At 40.9% G+C, this 14145-nt stretch overlaps 1 protein-coding gene across 3 annotated transcripts in view; it reads left to right on the top strand.

Annotated features, from left to right (window-relative positions):
- Positions 1–10671: 10671 nt before the first annotated feature.
- The window catches only part of trappc11 (trafficking protein particle complex subunit 11), a 165565-nt gene continuing 162091 nt past the window's right edge, over positions 10672–14145 (top strand). The window contains exons 1-3 of one of the 3 annotated variants that reach the window (XM_086053384.1): positions 10672–10820; positions 11282–11506; positions 12375–12544. In XM_086053384.1, the coding sequence (XP_085909510.1) occupies positions 11303–11506; positions 12375–12544 (374 nt within the window). In that variant the 5' untranslated portion in view covers positions 10672–10820; positions 11282–11302. The other 2 variants (XM_086053383.1, XM_086053385.1) reach the window with 2 other exon arrangements.

The raw sequence follows: 14145 nt of genomic DNA, 5'->3' as shown, positions 1-14145 counted from the left end.
CGGGGTGAGTATCCCCAGTCTAGCTAATGTCCCTGTCCAAGATGGCCTCCGCACTGGGGAGACCTCACGGTGAGTATTCCCAGTCTAGCTGATGTCCCTGACCAAGATGGCCGCCGCACCGAAGAGACCTCGGGGCGAGTATCTCCAGTCTAGCTAGTGTCCCTGACCAAGATGGCCGCCGCACCGGGGAGATGTCGGAGTGAGTATCCCCAGTCTAGCTAATGTCCCTGTCCAAGATGGCCGCCGCACTTGGGAGACCTCGGGGTTAGTATCCCCAGTCTAGCTAATGTCCCTTCCCAAGATGGCTGCCGCACCAGGGAGACATCGGGGCGAGTATCCCCAGTCTAGCTAATGTCCCTTCCCAAGATGGCCCCCGCACTGGGGAGACCTCGGCTGCCGCACCCGCGGGGTGAGTATCCCCAATCTAGTGTTGAAAAGCTGAATGTGAGTTGAATGAGTTAAATGACTTGAATTTTTGGAAATTGGAATGGTGTAATTATGAAATGTTGAATTTGCCATTAAAAATGAATGGGATTCTTTGGGGTGAAAGACGGGAAATATTGGGGGAACCGTAAATGTTAGGGGCAAAAAAAATAGTAGTTGTGATGGCATGAAATTTTGGAATGATTTGAACAGGGTGAATCGGATGAAGTATGTGGAAGTAGTTGATGTTTGAATGTGCCATTGGAAATAAATGTTTTTTTGGGGGGCTGAAAAAGGTTGAATTGTGGGGGAACTGTAACTGTTAGGGGTGAAAAAAAGTTGAAAAGCTTAATGAGTTGAATGACGAGGCGGTGGTCGACTGGTTAGCACGTCCGCCTCACAGTTCAGAGGCCGTGGGTTCGATCCGGCTCTGGCCTCCCTGTGTGGAGTTTGCATGTTCTCCCCGTGCCTGCGTGGGTTTTCTGTGGGTACTCCGGTTTCCTCCCACATTCCAAAAACATGCATGGTAAGTTGATTGGACTCTCTAAATTGCCCCTAGGTGTGATTGTGAGTGCGGATGTTTGTCTCTGTGTGCCCTGCGATTGGCTGGCAACCAATTCGGGGTGTCCCCCGTCTACTGTCCGAAGACAGCTGGGATAGGGTCCAGCACACCCCGCGACCCTTGTGAGGATAAGCGGTATTGATAATGGATGGATGGATGGAGTTGAATGACTTGAATTTGTGGAAATTGGGAAGGTGTCAATGCGAAAAGTTGAATGGAAATGAAAGATGAATTTTTGTGGGGGTTTTTAGTGTGATTGAGTTGAATTTGTGGGAATTAGGAATTTTGGCGCTGTTGAAAAGCTGAATGTAATGAATGAGTTGAATTTGTGGAAATTGGAAAGGTACAAATGTGAAAAGTTGAATGTTCCAATGGAAATGAAAGGGGAATAGTTGAATTTGTGTGTGTTTTTTACAGGTGAATAAGTTGAATTTTTGGGAAGTAGGAATTTGGGGTGTGTTCAAAATCTTGGCCAATATGAGTTGAATGAGATGAATGTTGTGAATTTCAAATAGGAATGACGAAAATGTGATTTGTTGAATATGGCAATGGGAATGAATGGTGGAATTTTGTGGGGTTCTTTTGGGGTGAATAAGTTGAATTTTTTGGAAGTAGGAATTATGGGTGTGTTGAAAAGCTTTACCAATGTGAGTTGAATGAGTTGAATCTTATGAATTCTAAATTGGAATGGTGGAAATGGGAAATGTTGAATATCCCATTGGAAATGAATGGGTTTTTTTGGGTGAAAAACAGGGAATTTGGGGGAAACCGTAAATTTTTTGAATGAAGAAAAATATTGACAGGTATGTCTTAAGTTTGCAATGCAGCGCTGCACTCAATGCTACAAATACACTGCCCGCTTTGCCCCTATTTTAAACCTACTCGTCTCTGTAAAGTTCTCCAGCACACAAAAATGCAACTATGTTTCAAGGTAATGCCAGTTTGTGTATTTCTTGCTAAAATGCATCTGTGGACACTTCATGGACACTAGAATTACATTCTGCCCAACAGCAGCTGTTATGTATTATTGAATAGTATATTGAAACCATCCATAAGGTACCTGGTAAGATAGTGCTACATTGTATTTTTTGTTATATAATAATAAATATTTTTTTGTGTGTTTTAATCAACTTCATATGTGTCTTGGACATTAAAAAGCCAGGAAAAGAACTGATAGTGAAAATGCAGACAGCTGTCCTGATGCGTGCCAACCTTTGGATGGACAATGAAATGAAATAAATGTTAGGTCACCCAGAGTTGGATGTTTTTGGATTATGTTCAAATTGACATACAAAGGAAAGCCGAACAGTTTCAACCATTTTTTCAATTGCTGATAGGAAATGCTTTGGCCTCATTCAGCAGATTGCCCATTCACAGGCGAAACAAATAATAGAAAATGTGTTCTGTAAATGTGTTTTGTCTTATACTTTATGTAATTGAGTGCATGATATCTTGTCTACAATATGTTACACAGGGAAAGACCATATATGTTGCAGACCTCAGCTATGGGAAATTGTTTGCACGCTGGACGGATGCTTCAAAGGCATTTCTGTGAGGTGAAATTCTTCCTTTGTTCTGACTTAGGAAGCACCAGCTGGACAACACTTCTGATGTTGATTTCATCAATGGTTTCATTTATTGTTTAAGCCTACTTTTATAACAATGGTTCTTTTCACTGAGAAATCCTTCCTTATGATTAAATAAAAACATCAACACATTTTGATGCTATTTACTGAAAAGAAATTGTATTTGAATAATGGGGAAAAAAATGAAGAAAAAGGAGCAACAACAACTTCTATCGGCTGTACCCACATGTGATAAAATGGAGATCTAACAGATGATGTGGTGCTGCACTGGAGATTGACCAACCGGGCAGGATTCTGAGGAGGACCTATTTCTCCAAAGGACTCATTCTGCAGCGCTTTATCTTAAAATGGACTTACACACTTTTCGAGTTTGCGTTGCATAGCACTGCATTGTCTATTAACTGTTGCCACTCAGCATCCATTGCATCCTGGTCATCGTAGAAGGGGGATCTCCCCTACTTGTGGCCTCTTCTCAAGGTTTCTCAATTTTTCTCAATTGTGTTTGGAGTTTTTTCTTGCCCTCCTGGGGGTTAGGATGAGGGGATGTCCTCGTGGCATTTTTAAAGCCCTGAGACCTTTTTCATTTAATAAATTTGACCTCACTAAACTTTTTGGAATGTGTCTTTTCGAACAGTCAATTGTACACAGAGTTGAGTAAAAAAAGACTACAGTTTTTGTAATCATTAATCATGGCAAATGATGTTGGACCTATAAGGTAAAGTATCAAAGACAAGAAGAGACTATCTTAAATAAATGATTGTGTCCATCTCATCTTTCATATTCACTTATTTCATCAATGCTGCAGCATAATGTATACATAGGAAGTAGTGGTTCAGTCGTGTGTCAGTGTTAATTACATTATAAGACACATAAGACAAACGCTGCAGTGCAAAATTCATCTAGCAGACGGTTGACTCATACATTACAATACAATACAATACAATTTTATTTATATAGCGCATTTCATAACGGCTAGAGCTGTAACAAAGCCCTTTACAAACAATACAATAAATAGAACAAAAACAATAAAAGGCTGTGCTACATGTATTAATAAATTAAAACATAAATAACATATAAATATAAATAATGAAGCCAATAAATTGACATAAGACACTATATACAATTGACATCGGAAAAGAGCCGAAAATTTAGGTCTACAGCTAAAATATGATTGACTGTCAGGATATCTATTTTGAAGGTTTCATGCAGAAGCCAACAAAGTTGTGCACATTTTAATTGAAAATATTAGTTTCAATGCAATTCATTTTTTTTCTTTCGTAGTAGTAGCAACAAGATGGCTCATGTCATGCCTGAAGAACAGTAGCAGTACTGATTCGATCAAAAGGACGAGGGTAACACTAATTCATTTTCTTTTCAACATACAGGATATCATCATCTCTGTCCTGTGAAAAACCCTTATGGCCAATTTTGGATTTTTTTAAAAATGTTCATGTTAATGCGATGTCTGTAAAGTGGAAACACTATTCACGGAAAAATAATAAAATTGAAAAAAATGGAGACAAGTGTTTTTCACATGGCAGCGACGATATGCAGCTAACAATATACATTTTTAATTCAGAGCCACATTTATCAATGTTATCGTTTAGTTGAATAATTTATTTTGATTACATATCAAAGTTACCATAATCTCAAACAGTATACTTTGCCTGATAAATATTTTTATGTAATTATCAGAGCTGGGCACTTGACCATTTTTAGCCCGTCCGGCCACGACCCTCCACCCTTGACCTGGGTACCCTTCCGGCCGAGACCCCCCGGCCATATTCATGAACATTGTCGGCCCCCGCCCCATTCCGCCCTCCGACCAAAAAAAAAAAAAAAGCATCCATGATTGATATCACCGCAGGAGAAATGCTCTAACGGCAGAGACTTTTTAAAGATCATTAGCTGGCTAATTTACGATTTGAACCCTAAAAATTATCCTTTAGCTATCATGATACCAAACCAGCTCTGTATGACACTAGACCTCCCTGGCTATCACCAAAACAAGTCCCATCTAAATTTGATGGGGCATTTCAAAATAAAAGTCCCCTGAAATATGCATATTTCACTGTCATTAGACCTGATTTAAAAAAAATCGTTAAAAAATATCCTTTTGCTATCGTGATACCAGACCAGTTCTGGAGGACACTAGACCACCCCGGCTGTCACCAAAACAAGTCCCATCCAAATCTGATGTGGCATTTCAAAATAAAAGTCCCCTGAAATATGCATATTTCACTGTCATCAGACCTAATTAAAAAAAAAAATCGTTAAAATACATCCTTTAGCTATCGTGATACCAGACCAATTCTGGAGGACACTAGACCACCCAAGCTGTCCACCAAAGCAAGTCCGATCCAAATCTGATGTGGCATTTCAAAATAAAAGTTGCCTGAAATATGCATATTTCACTGTCATCAGACCTAATTAAAAAAAAATTTTGTTAAAATACATCCTTTTGCTATCATGATACCAGACCAGTTCTGGAGGATACTAGACCACCCCGGCTGTCACCAAAACAAGTGCCATCCAAATCTGATGTGGTATTTCAGAATAAAAGTCCCCTGAAATATGCACGTTTCACCGTCATCAGGTGTGATTTTAAAAAAAATCATTAAAAGCTATCCTTTAGCTATTGTGATACCAGACCAGTTCTGGAGGACACTAGACCACCCCGGCTGTCACCAAAACAAGTCCCATCCAAATCTAATGTGGCATTTCAAAATAAAAGTCCCCTGAAATATGCATATTTTACTGTCATCAGACCTAATTTTTTAAAAAATCGTTAAAATACATCCTTTGGCTATCGTGATACCAGACCAATTCTGGAGGACACTAGACCACCCAAGCTGTCCACCAAAGCAAGTCCGATCCAAATCTGATGTGGCATTTCAAAATAAAAGTCGCCTGAAATATGCATATTTCACTGTCATCAGGCGTGATTTTAAAAAAATATATTAAAAAATATCCTTTAGCTATCATGATACCAGACCAATTCTGGAGGACACTAGACCACCCAGGCTGTCCACCAAACAGGTTCCATCCAAATCTGATGTGGCATTTCAAAATAAAAGTCGCCTGAAATATGCACATTTCACTGTCACCAGGCCTGACTTTAAAAAAAATCATTAAAAATGATCCTTTTGCTATCGTGATACCAGACCAATTCTGGAGGACACTAGACCACCCAGGCTGTCCACCAAAGCAAGTCCGATCCAAATCTGATGTGGCATTTCAAAATAGAAGTCGCCTGAAATATGCACATTTCACTGTCATCAGGCCTGATTTAAAAAAAAATCATTAAAAATGATCCTTTTGCTATCGTGATACCAGACCAATTCTGGAGGACACTAGACCACCCAGGCTGTCCACCAAACAGGTCCCATCCAAATCTGATGTGGCATTTCAAAATAAAGGTCACCTGAAATATGCACATTTCACTGTCATCAGGCCTGATTTTAAAACTTCATTAAAAATATCCTTTAGCTATCGTGATACCAGACCAATTCTGGAGGACACTAGACCACCCAAGCTGTCCACCAAAGCAAGTTCGATCCAAATCTGATATGACATTTCTAAATAAAAGTCCCCTGAAATATGCACATTTCACCAAAATTTTATTTTATGAGAAATTACATTACAGCAGAGCTTTTTTTTTTCAAAATCCAATTTTCTTTGCTTTTAGACAAGAAAATAATGTTTGCGGTTATTCACAATGTGTATTTAAGAAATACAACGGTTTATTCTAAATATCAAAAAGCAATTGTTCATTCTTTAATTATATTGTCTTTTTTTATTGTTTGATAAAACCTTTGCCTCAGTTCTCCAGGATTAACCTGGAAAAAAAAAGCTCCATCTAGTTAGAAAGTTGGGGCAGGAGGCCCTGGGACAACCAAGGACACTTATGTATCCCGGGCAGCCTGGGAACATCTTGAGATCCTCCAGAAGAATTGTGAGAATAGGCTGGGGAGACGAAAGTTTGGGCTTCCCTGCAGCCTCTTTAACCTGACACCGGATAAGCGGTAGGTGATGGATGGATGGATGGATGGAAGTTAGAAAGTTGCTCAAATAAAGTTGTTGATTCACAAACTGCTCTGTAAAGAAAAATATTTAGAGCCTTGGTGATTAATCTTGGACTACTTATTTATAATATTGCTTGTGATCGGTGTTGTATAGTGTCAAAGAGTAATTTTCTCTATACCAGTGAAAGTGAAGAGTAAATGGTATAAAGTCGGTGTGTCAAACACATTGAGTTCACGGGCCGCATTAATCCCACATTGAACCGACTAGAATGTTTGTGGCCACATAAACTAGAAATAAAAATTTACTAAAATATTATGCCCTTCATTTTGGTGCAAATATTTAAAAGTATATTTTTAAAACACTCACAGATTAATGCAGTTGCTGATGGTGTAGTGGTATACTCTCCTGAGTTGTGTGCGGGCAGCATGGGATCGCTTCCCGCTCAGTGACACTGTCTGTGTGTGTGTGCTCTACGACTGGCTGGCGACCAGTTCAGGGTGTAGTCTGCATGACTACAGATGACACGTCAATGCAAATGATGAGCAATCTCAAATGTCGGAACAATAACTCTATAAAATAAACCAATATTAATATTATATTTTTATATACATATACATTTATGCAACTTAAAGAGAAAATCAACCCAAACATATTTTTTCAAGAATATGTTCCCAGCAGGCCCACTAGTTGAACCCCGGCATACTGATTAATATTGTGTTAGTGAAATATGAGTTAAACAGCATGATCCACCCCTTTTTAGCCATCTCAGGCGGGGGGGCATTTTAAACAATACAATACAATTTTATTTCTATAGCGCATTTCCTAACAGCTAGAGCTGCAACAAAGCACTTGACATACAAACAACAAAATAGCCATAATACAACAAAATTGAATCAATAAATGAACATGAAACACTATATACAATAGACACTTGAAAAGAGCCAAAAATTAAAGATCAAATCAAAAGCCAGAGAATAGAAATGTGTCTTCAACCGGGTTTTAAAAATGGACAGAGAGGGGGCTTGCCTAACAACCAATGTGAGGTCATTCCAAAGGAAAGGACCAGCAGCCGAAAAGGCTCGATCCCCTCTGAGGCTCCGCTTGGTCCTCGGCACCTGGAGCAGCGCCTGGTCCGCAGATCTAAGGCCGCGGGAAGGTGCATAGGAGTGGAGGAGCTCAAAGAGGTACGCCGGGGCGAGGCCATTTAATGATTTATAGACAAATAGGAGAATCTTAAATTGAACCCTAAAATGCACTGGGAGCCAGTGAAGGGAGGCCAGAATTGGAGTTATGTGCTCGATCTTCCGAGTTTCAGTTAGTAGACGGGCAGCAGCATTTTGGACCAACTGGAGACGTTTGAGAGAGGACTGGCTGACTCCAAAACTTCTGAAAATGACATCACAACTGCTCAGGGCTCAGATAACGACCAATTACTGCTAAGCTTCATAACACAGGTCAGCTGTGAAAAAGGGGTGGATTTTTCTGCTTAACTCAAATTCCACAAACACAATATTAATCAGAATGCCTTGTTTCAACAAGTGGGCTTGCATAGAACATATTCTTGAAAAAAGTATGTTTGGGATGACTTACACTTTAAATATCCCAATGGATGCAAACATGTGTCCTACTATATGAAACGTTTACTACTACTACAACTACTACTACTACGACAAATAATATTGATAGTAATAATAATAGGAATAACAATGGGAATAAAAATAATAGTAATAACAACAACAATAAAAACAAATAATAATTTTAAATGATTTTTTAAGTCAGGCTTGATGACCAATTTGAAAAATTTCAGGCGACTTTTACTTTGACATGACATATCAGATTTGGATGGGACCACTTTCGGTGGACAGCTGGGGTGGTTCAGTGTCCTCCAGACCTGGTCTGGTATCACGATAGCTAAAGAATCATTTTTAATCATTTTTTTTAAATCAGCCCCAATGACAGTGAAATGTGCACATTTCAGAGGACTTTTATTTAGAAATGTCATATCAGATTTGGATCGGACTTGCTTTGGTGGACAGCTTGGGTGGTCTAGTGTCCTCCAGAATTGGTCTGGTATCACGATAGCTAAAGAATATATTTTAACAATTTTTTTTTTAATCAGGTCTGATGACAGTGAAATATGCATATTTCAGGGGACTTTTATTTTGAAATGCCACATGGGGAACAGATGTTGAGAGAGTCTCAATTTACAAGTACCTGGGTGTTCATCTGAACAATAAACTGGACTGGTGCGACAACACAGACGCCCTCTATAGGAAGAGTCAGAGCAGACTCTTCCTACTCAGGAGACTGAGGTCTTTTGGGGTTCAGGGGACACTCCTCAGGAACTTTTATGACTCGGTGGTTGCATCGGTCATCTTCCAGGGAGTGGTCACCTGGGCAGGCGGCGTCTCGGCCCGGGAAAAGAAGCGGCTGGACAAACTGGTCAGGAGGGCCGGCTCTGTCCTGGGCTGCTCCCTGGACTCGGTGGGGGACAGCAGGATGTTGGCCAAGCTGTCATCAATGCTGGACAACCCGGACCACCCCCTCCAGGGCACCCTAACAGCACTCCACAGCTCCTTCAGTGACAGACTGTTACACCCTCGCTGTGCAAAGGAGAGATTCCGCCGTTCCTTCTTGCCTGCTGCTGTCAGACTCTTTAACAAGAACATTGTGTAGTCTCTACAAACTGGCGGACATTAGTGCAATTGTGCAGTCCTGCACCTGAGCTCATATTGTGCAATACCCAATATTCCCCACTACTGTAATACCGTGCAATACTCAACATTCCCCACTACTGCTAGTCTAGTTTTATTTTTATCCAATGCTGTCCCTTACATTTCACTACAGCACTGCAGCACTGTCACTTACTTAGAGTATTTTTTCCTCTGTACTATGTACAGGCCGAAATGAGTGTTCCTCATACTTTTTATGTAGATGTAGGTTGGTGTGTATACACATGTGTATATACACATGTTACTGCGTATATTTACATAGGTTTGATCCTAAATGTTTGCCGTCAATGTTATACATTAATGGCCACATTATGCCGCCGTCCCTGTGTGACCTATATCTTTGCTGCTGTAACAATGAAAATTTCCCCACTGTGGGATCAATAAAGGCATTCTTATCTTATCTTATCTTATCAGATTTACATTGGACTTGTTTTGGTGACAGCCGGCGTGGTCTAGTGTCATACAGAACCGGTCTGGTATCATGATAGCTAAACGATAATTTTCAACGATTTTTTTAAAATCAGGCCTGATGACAGTGAACTGTGCATATTTCAAGGGGCTTTTATTTTGAAATGCCACATCAGATTTCAATGGGACTTGTTTTGGTGGACAGCTGTGGTCGTCTAGTGTCCTCCATAACTGGTCTGTTACTACGATAGCTGAATGAATATTTTTAAGGAATTTCTTAAATCAGGCCTGATGACAGTGAAATGTGCATATTTCAGGGGACTTTTATTTTGAAATGGAACATCGAATTTGGATGGGACTTCCTTTGGTGGACAGCTGTGGGGGTCTAGTGTTATTCACGACTGGACTGTTTTTCAATGTCAATTGGATTAGTTTTAATACAAAATGAGTACAAATTATACTTGCAGACATATCCATATTTCAAATACAGTACAATATTTTTCAATGCATCTCAAGATTCAAATGAACCTAATACATTGTCTCAGAATGGACTAGCTTCATTATAACAAGAGAGCTTATCTAATATATATTTGCGTCTTCCAAGAACAAGCCGCCAGACGTAGTATAATTTACGCATTTTATTAGTCCAACCGGCTACTGTGGGCCGCAGCCGACGCCAGTACAGTACAACAACCGTTAAGTGTCACGGCTCCCTCTCCTTCGTCCTCCGCTTCTCCTCTCTCGCCCGCACCCGCTCCCATACAGCGAACCGCGCGATGCATTCATTAGCCTCGGAAACAACAACTCGCTCGGCAAAACACAATTTTGACCGCAACACAGATAACCCAATTCGTTACAATGTGTATTTTTCAACCCGAAGCATTGGCGTCCAGTTCAGCGTAATGGTGTGCTTTTATTCTGAATGGGGGCTTTCGCCCCTCGTCAGCGACCTATAACCGTAATGCCTGATATAAAGGAAATTAGGGGCGACTGGCTTGACTTGATTTTTTCGAGTGGAGGCTGGCTTGACCGCAGTAGATCACTTTGGATACTTCCGCTCATCGAGGTCCCGTGAGCGTCGAGGTAAAACGTGGTTGCTGTGCACGTAAAATCCCGAGTCACACTCCGTACAGAATGGGGGCGGTAATGCTACAAAAACGTTGTTTACCAACCGCATAAAAGGAAAAAATAAGAACACCTCACCCTTCTCGGTAGAGTGAAGTTAAGACATACCGCGAAGAGTATGTTTTGTTTCTTCTATCAGTCACATTTAGAATACGTTTTGATCGATAACATGTGTTTCCGGTTTCATAAATTAGACTATTGTTTTTCTCGATCGGTGTTTTTCTGATATAACTGATTGCTGGCCGTGAGTCAATTTGGTGATGTCTGTCCGTATGTATATGTACAATACATCCTGGAAGAGATTTGTGTAATTCGGTCTATAAACGTGTAGTTTCTTTGCCGATTAAATAGTAATGGCAATGGCGAAACCGTTATATTCTAGTGTATTTGTACTTAATTCGTTGTCTCTGACTTTGCAGTTGAAGCCGCTGTTGAAAGGGATGGCAGGTCCGCAGTGGGAGCTTCCCACAGAGCTATGCTGTCGCCCGATGGCTTTTGTCGCTCTAACTGGTTTGGATGTGGTGTATAATGCCGTGCACCGTGCTATTTGGGATGTGTTCAGCGCCAACCGGCGTGCTGACAGAGTGCCGATCTCTTTCAAAATCCTCCCTGGAGACCATGAGTATCCCAAGTGTCGGACTAAGGTTTGTCGAGGACGTTATTTCCAAATAGGGTTGCCAACTGTCCCGTATTAGCCGTCCCGTATTTTGGGCTCATTTGGTTGTCCCATACGGGACCTTAAATGTCCCGTATATTGACTATCAACTCTTACAAATTCAGAAAACTGCAATCTACCGATCCTGTAACACAAGATGCTTTTAGTAAAGCTTTGGATGGCGATCGATTGTCAATAACTACGGACACAGACGGGTTGGCATCTCAATGTCTTTTACTTGTATACTATATACATTGCTGGTTCTTAAACAGTGATAGCACACTACAGCGCCCCTAATGGAGACTCTCGGTACTACACGTGACAGATCCTAGATCAGATAAAGCGTAAATCTCAGAACAAGCGGCAATCACTCCACCTGTCATGTAAGGACTTTTCTCTGTCTGCGCAAAATGACAGAAGACTGTTGAATCAGTCAAAAGCATTCAGAAATACCCATAGAAAAAATAAATTTGGTGAGTCACACTCCCCTTTTACATTTCAGATTTCTTACACCCTTTTTTTGATGAAAAGAGCCAAATTGTGGTTTCATATGAGGTGACATATCGTCGCTGTCCTGTGAAAAACACTGCTCATTTTTTTCATGTTTTCTTATTTTTATGTGAATGTGGTGTCAGCATTAACGTTAAAATTAGAAAGAAAAAAAACCTAATTCATACAGCATGCTCACACCACCGTGGCACCGTGCACCTGGCCCTTATTTAGGGGTGAGAAAGTTGGCAACCCTATTTCCAAAACTCACTCATACGGATAAATACTGACATGTAGTCTCATAAATCCTACCGAATGGCACATGAGTTATGAATTTGTCAGCTAACGGTTATTTTGTTCTCCTGTAGCGCACTTCCTATGAGTGGTACATTCCTAAAGGAATATTGAAAACATCCTGGATGAACAAGCACCTGAACGAAGTGCCAGCACTGGTTGTTCTCTTCTATGAATTGGATTGGGATGACACACAGTGGAAAGAGAAACAATCTGAATGTGCTACTAAGGTTGAGATTGTCAGGTATATTGTTCTTAAATCCTAAAAAAGTTATTTTTCATCACTTCCATTAGACAGTTTTGCTCACCTTCAAATTGTATTGCATTTCTATGCAGGAAGTCAGGCAATCGTATACAATGCAAAAATATACAGTAATAATTAGTGACCTGTAGTCTGTTTTTCAAATCAGTATCATCATTGTTGGCTAAGTATGTTAAAATGCATGAGGACTTTGTCTCTGGTAGTTGGAGCCACTGTAGTACTACAGCAACAAGTCACTATTACAAAATCTACATTTAAGACATTACATTCATTCATTCATTATCCATACTGTTTATCCTCACAAGGGTCGCGGGCGTGCTGGAGCCTATCCCAGCTGTCTTCGGGCAGTAGGCGGGGGACACCCTGAATTGGTTGCCGGCCAATCGCAGGGCACACAGAGACAAACATCCGCACTCACAATCACACCTAGGGGCAATTTAGAGAGTCCAATCAACTTACCATGCATGTTTTTGGAATGTGGGAGGAAACCGGAGTACCCGGAGGAAACCCACGCAGGCACGGGGAGAACAGGCAAACTCCACACAGGGAGGCCAGAGCCGGGATCGAACTCACGACCTCTGAACTGTGAGGCGGACGTGCTAACCAGTCGACTACCGTGCCGCCTAAGACATTACAATACAATACAATTTTATTCATATAACACAGAATTAGAGAGAGTCCTTAAAGCGAAAGTCAACCCAAATATATTTTTTTCAAGATTATATTCCCAGCAGGCCCACTACTTGAAACACAGCATTCTGGTTAATTTTGCGTTTATGGAGTTAAGCAGCAAAATGCACTCGTTTTTAGCCATCTCTGGGGGCGGCCATTTTGTCTTCTGTCGACTGAAAATGACATCACAACTGCTCACAACGACCAGTCATGGCTGACCCGTTTTCTGAATCTGAATCAGTTGTGATGCTTTTATTGTGTTGTGATGATTTTCAGTTGACAGAAGACAAAATGGCCGCCCCCAGAGATGGCTAAAAACGAGAGGATTAACACTTACTCCACAAACGCAATGTTTATCAGAATGCCCTGTTTCAACTAGTGGGCTTGCATAGAAAATATTCTCGAAAAAAAAATGTTTGCGTTGACTTCCACTTTAAAGTAGAAAATCAGCCCAAACACATTTTTTTCAAGAATATGTTCTGTGCAGGCCCACTAATTATAACATGGTATTCTGATTAATATTATGTTTGTGGAATATGAGTTAAGAAGCAAAATCTACCCGTTTTAGCCATCTCTGGGGGCGGCCCCGAGCATCTGTGACGTCATTTTCAGTCGACAAAATTGAAAAAATGGCCCCAAGAGATGGCTAAAAACAGGTAGATTAACTCTTATTCTACAAAGGCAATGTTTATAAGAATGCGGAATAGTGGGCAGAGCTGGGCAGTCCATCCCTGGGCCGGAACGGTCGGACCCTCCGGCCCAGCCGGATGCCCATTTTTGGGGCGGAGGGGTGGGGGGTGACAAATAAAAAAAAAATGGCTGGACTAAGCATGGCCGGAAGTTGATTTTAGTCCGGCCCACTAATTGGCCTTCATGCGTGTGACGTGCTCGCGAGGTGGCCAAAAATCATC

This window comes from Filicampus tigris, chromosome 15 (assembly GCF_054856515.1).
Source record: "Filicampus tigris isolate MCC_2025a chromosome 15, RoL_Ftig_1.0, whole genome shotgun sequence".
Classification (NCBI taxonomy): domain Eukaryota; kingdom Metazoa; phylum Chordata; class Actinopteri; order Syngnathiformes; family Syngnathidae; genus Filicampus; species Filicampus tigris.
The sequence above is the reverse complement of the archived record's forward strand: the minus strand, read 5'-3'. Positions and strand labels throughout refer to the sequence as shown.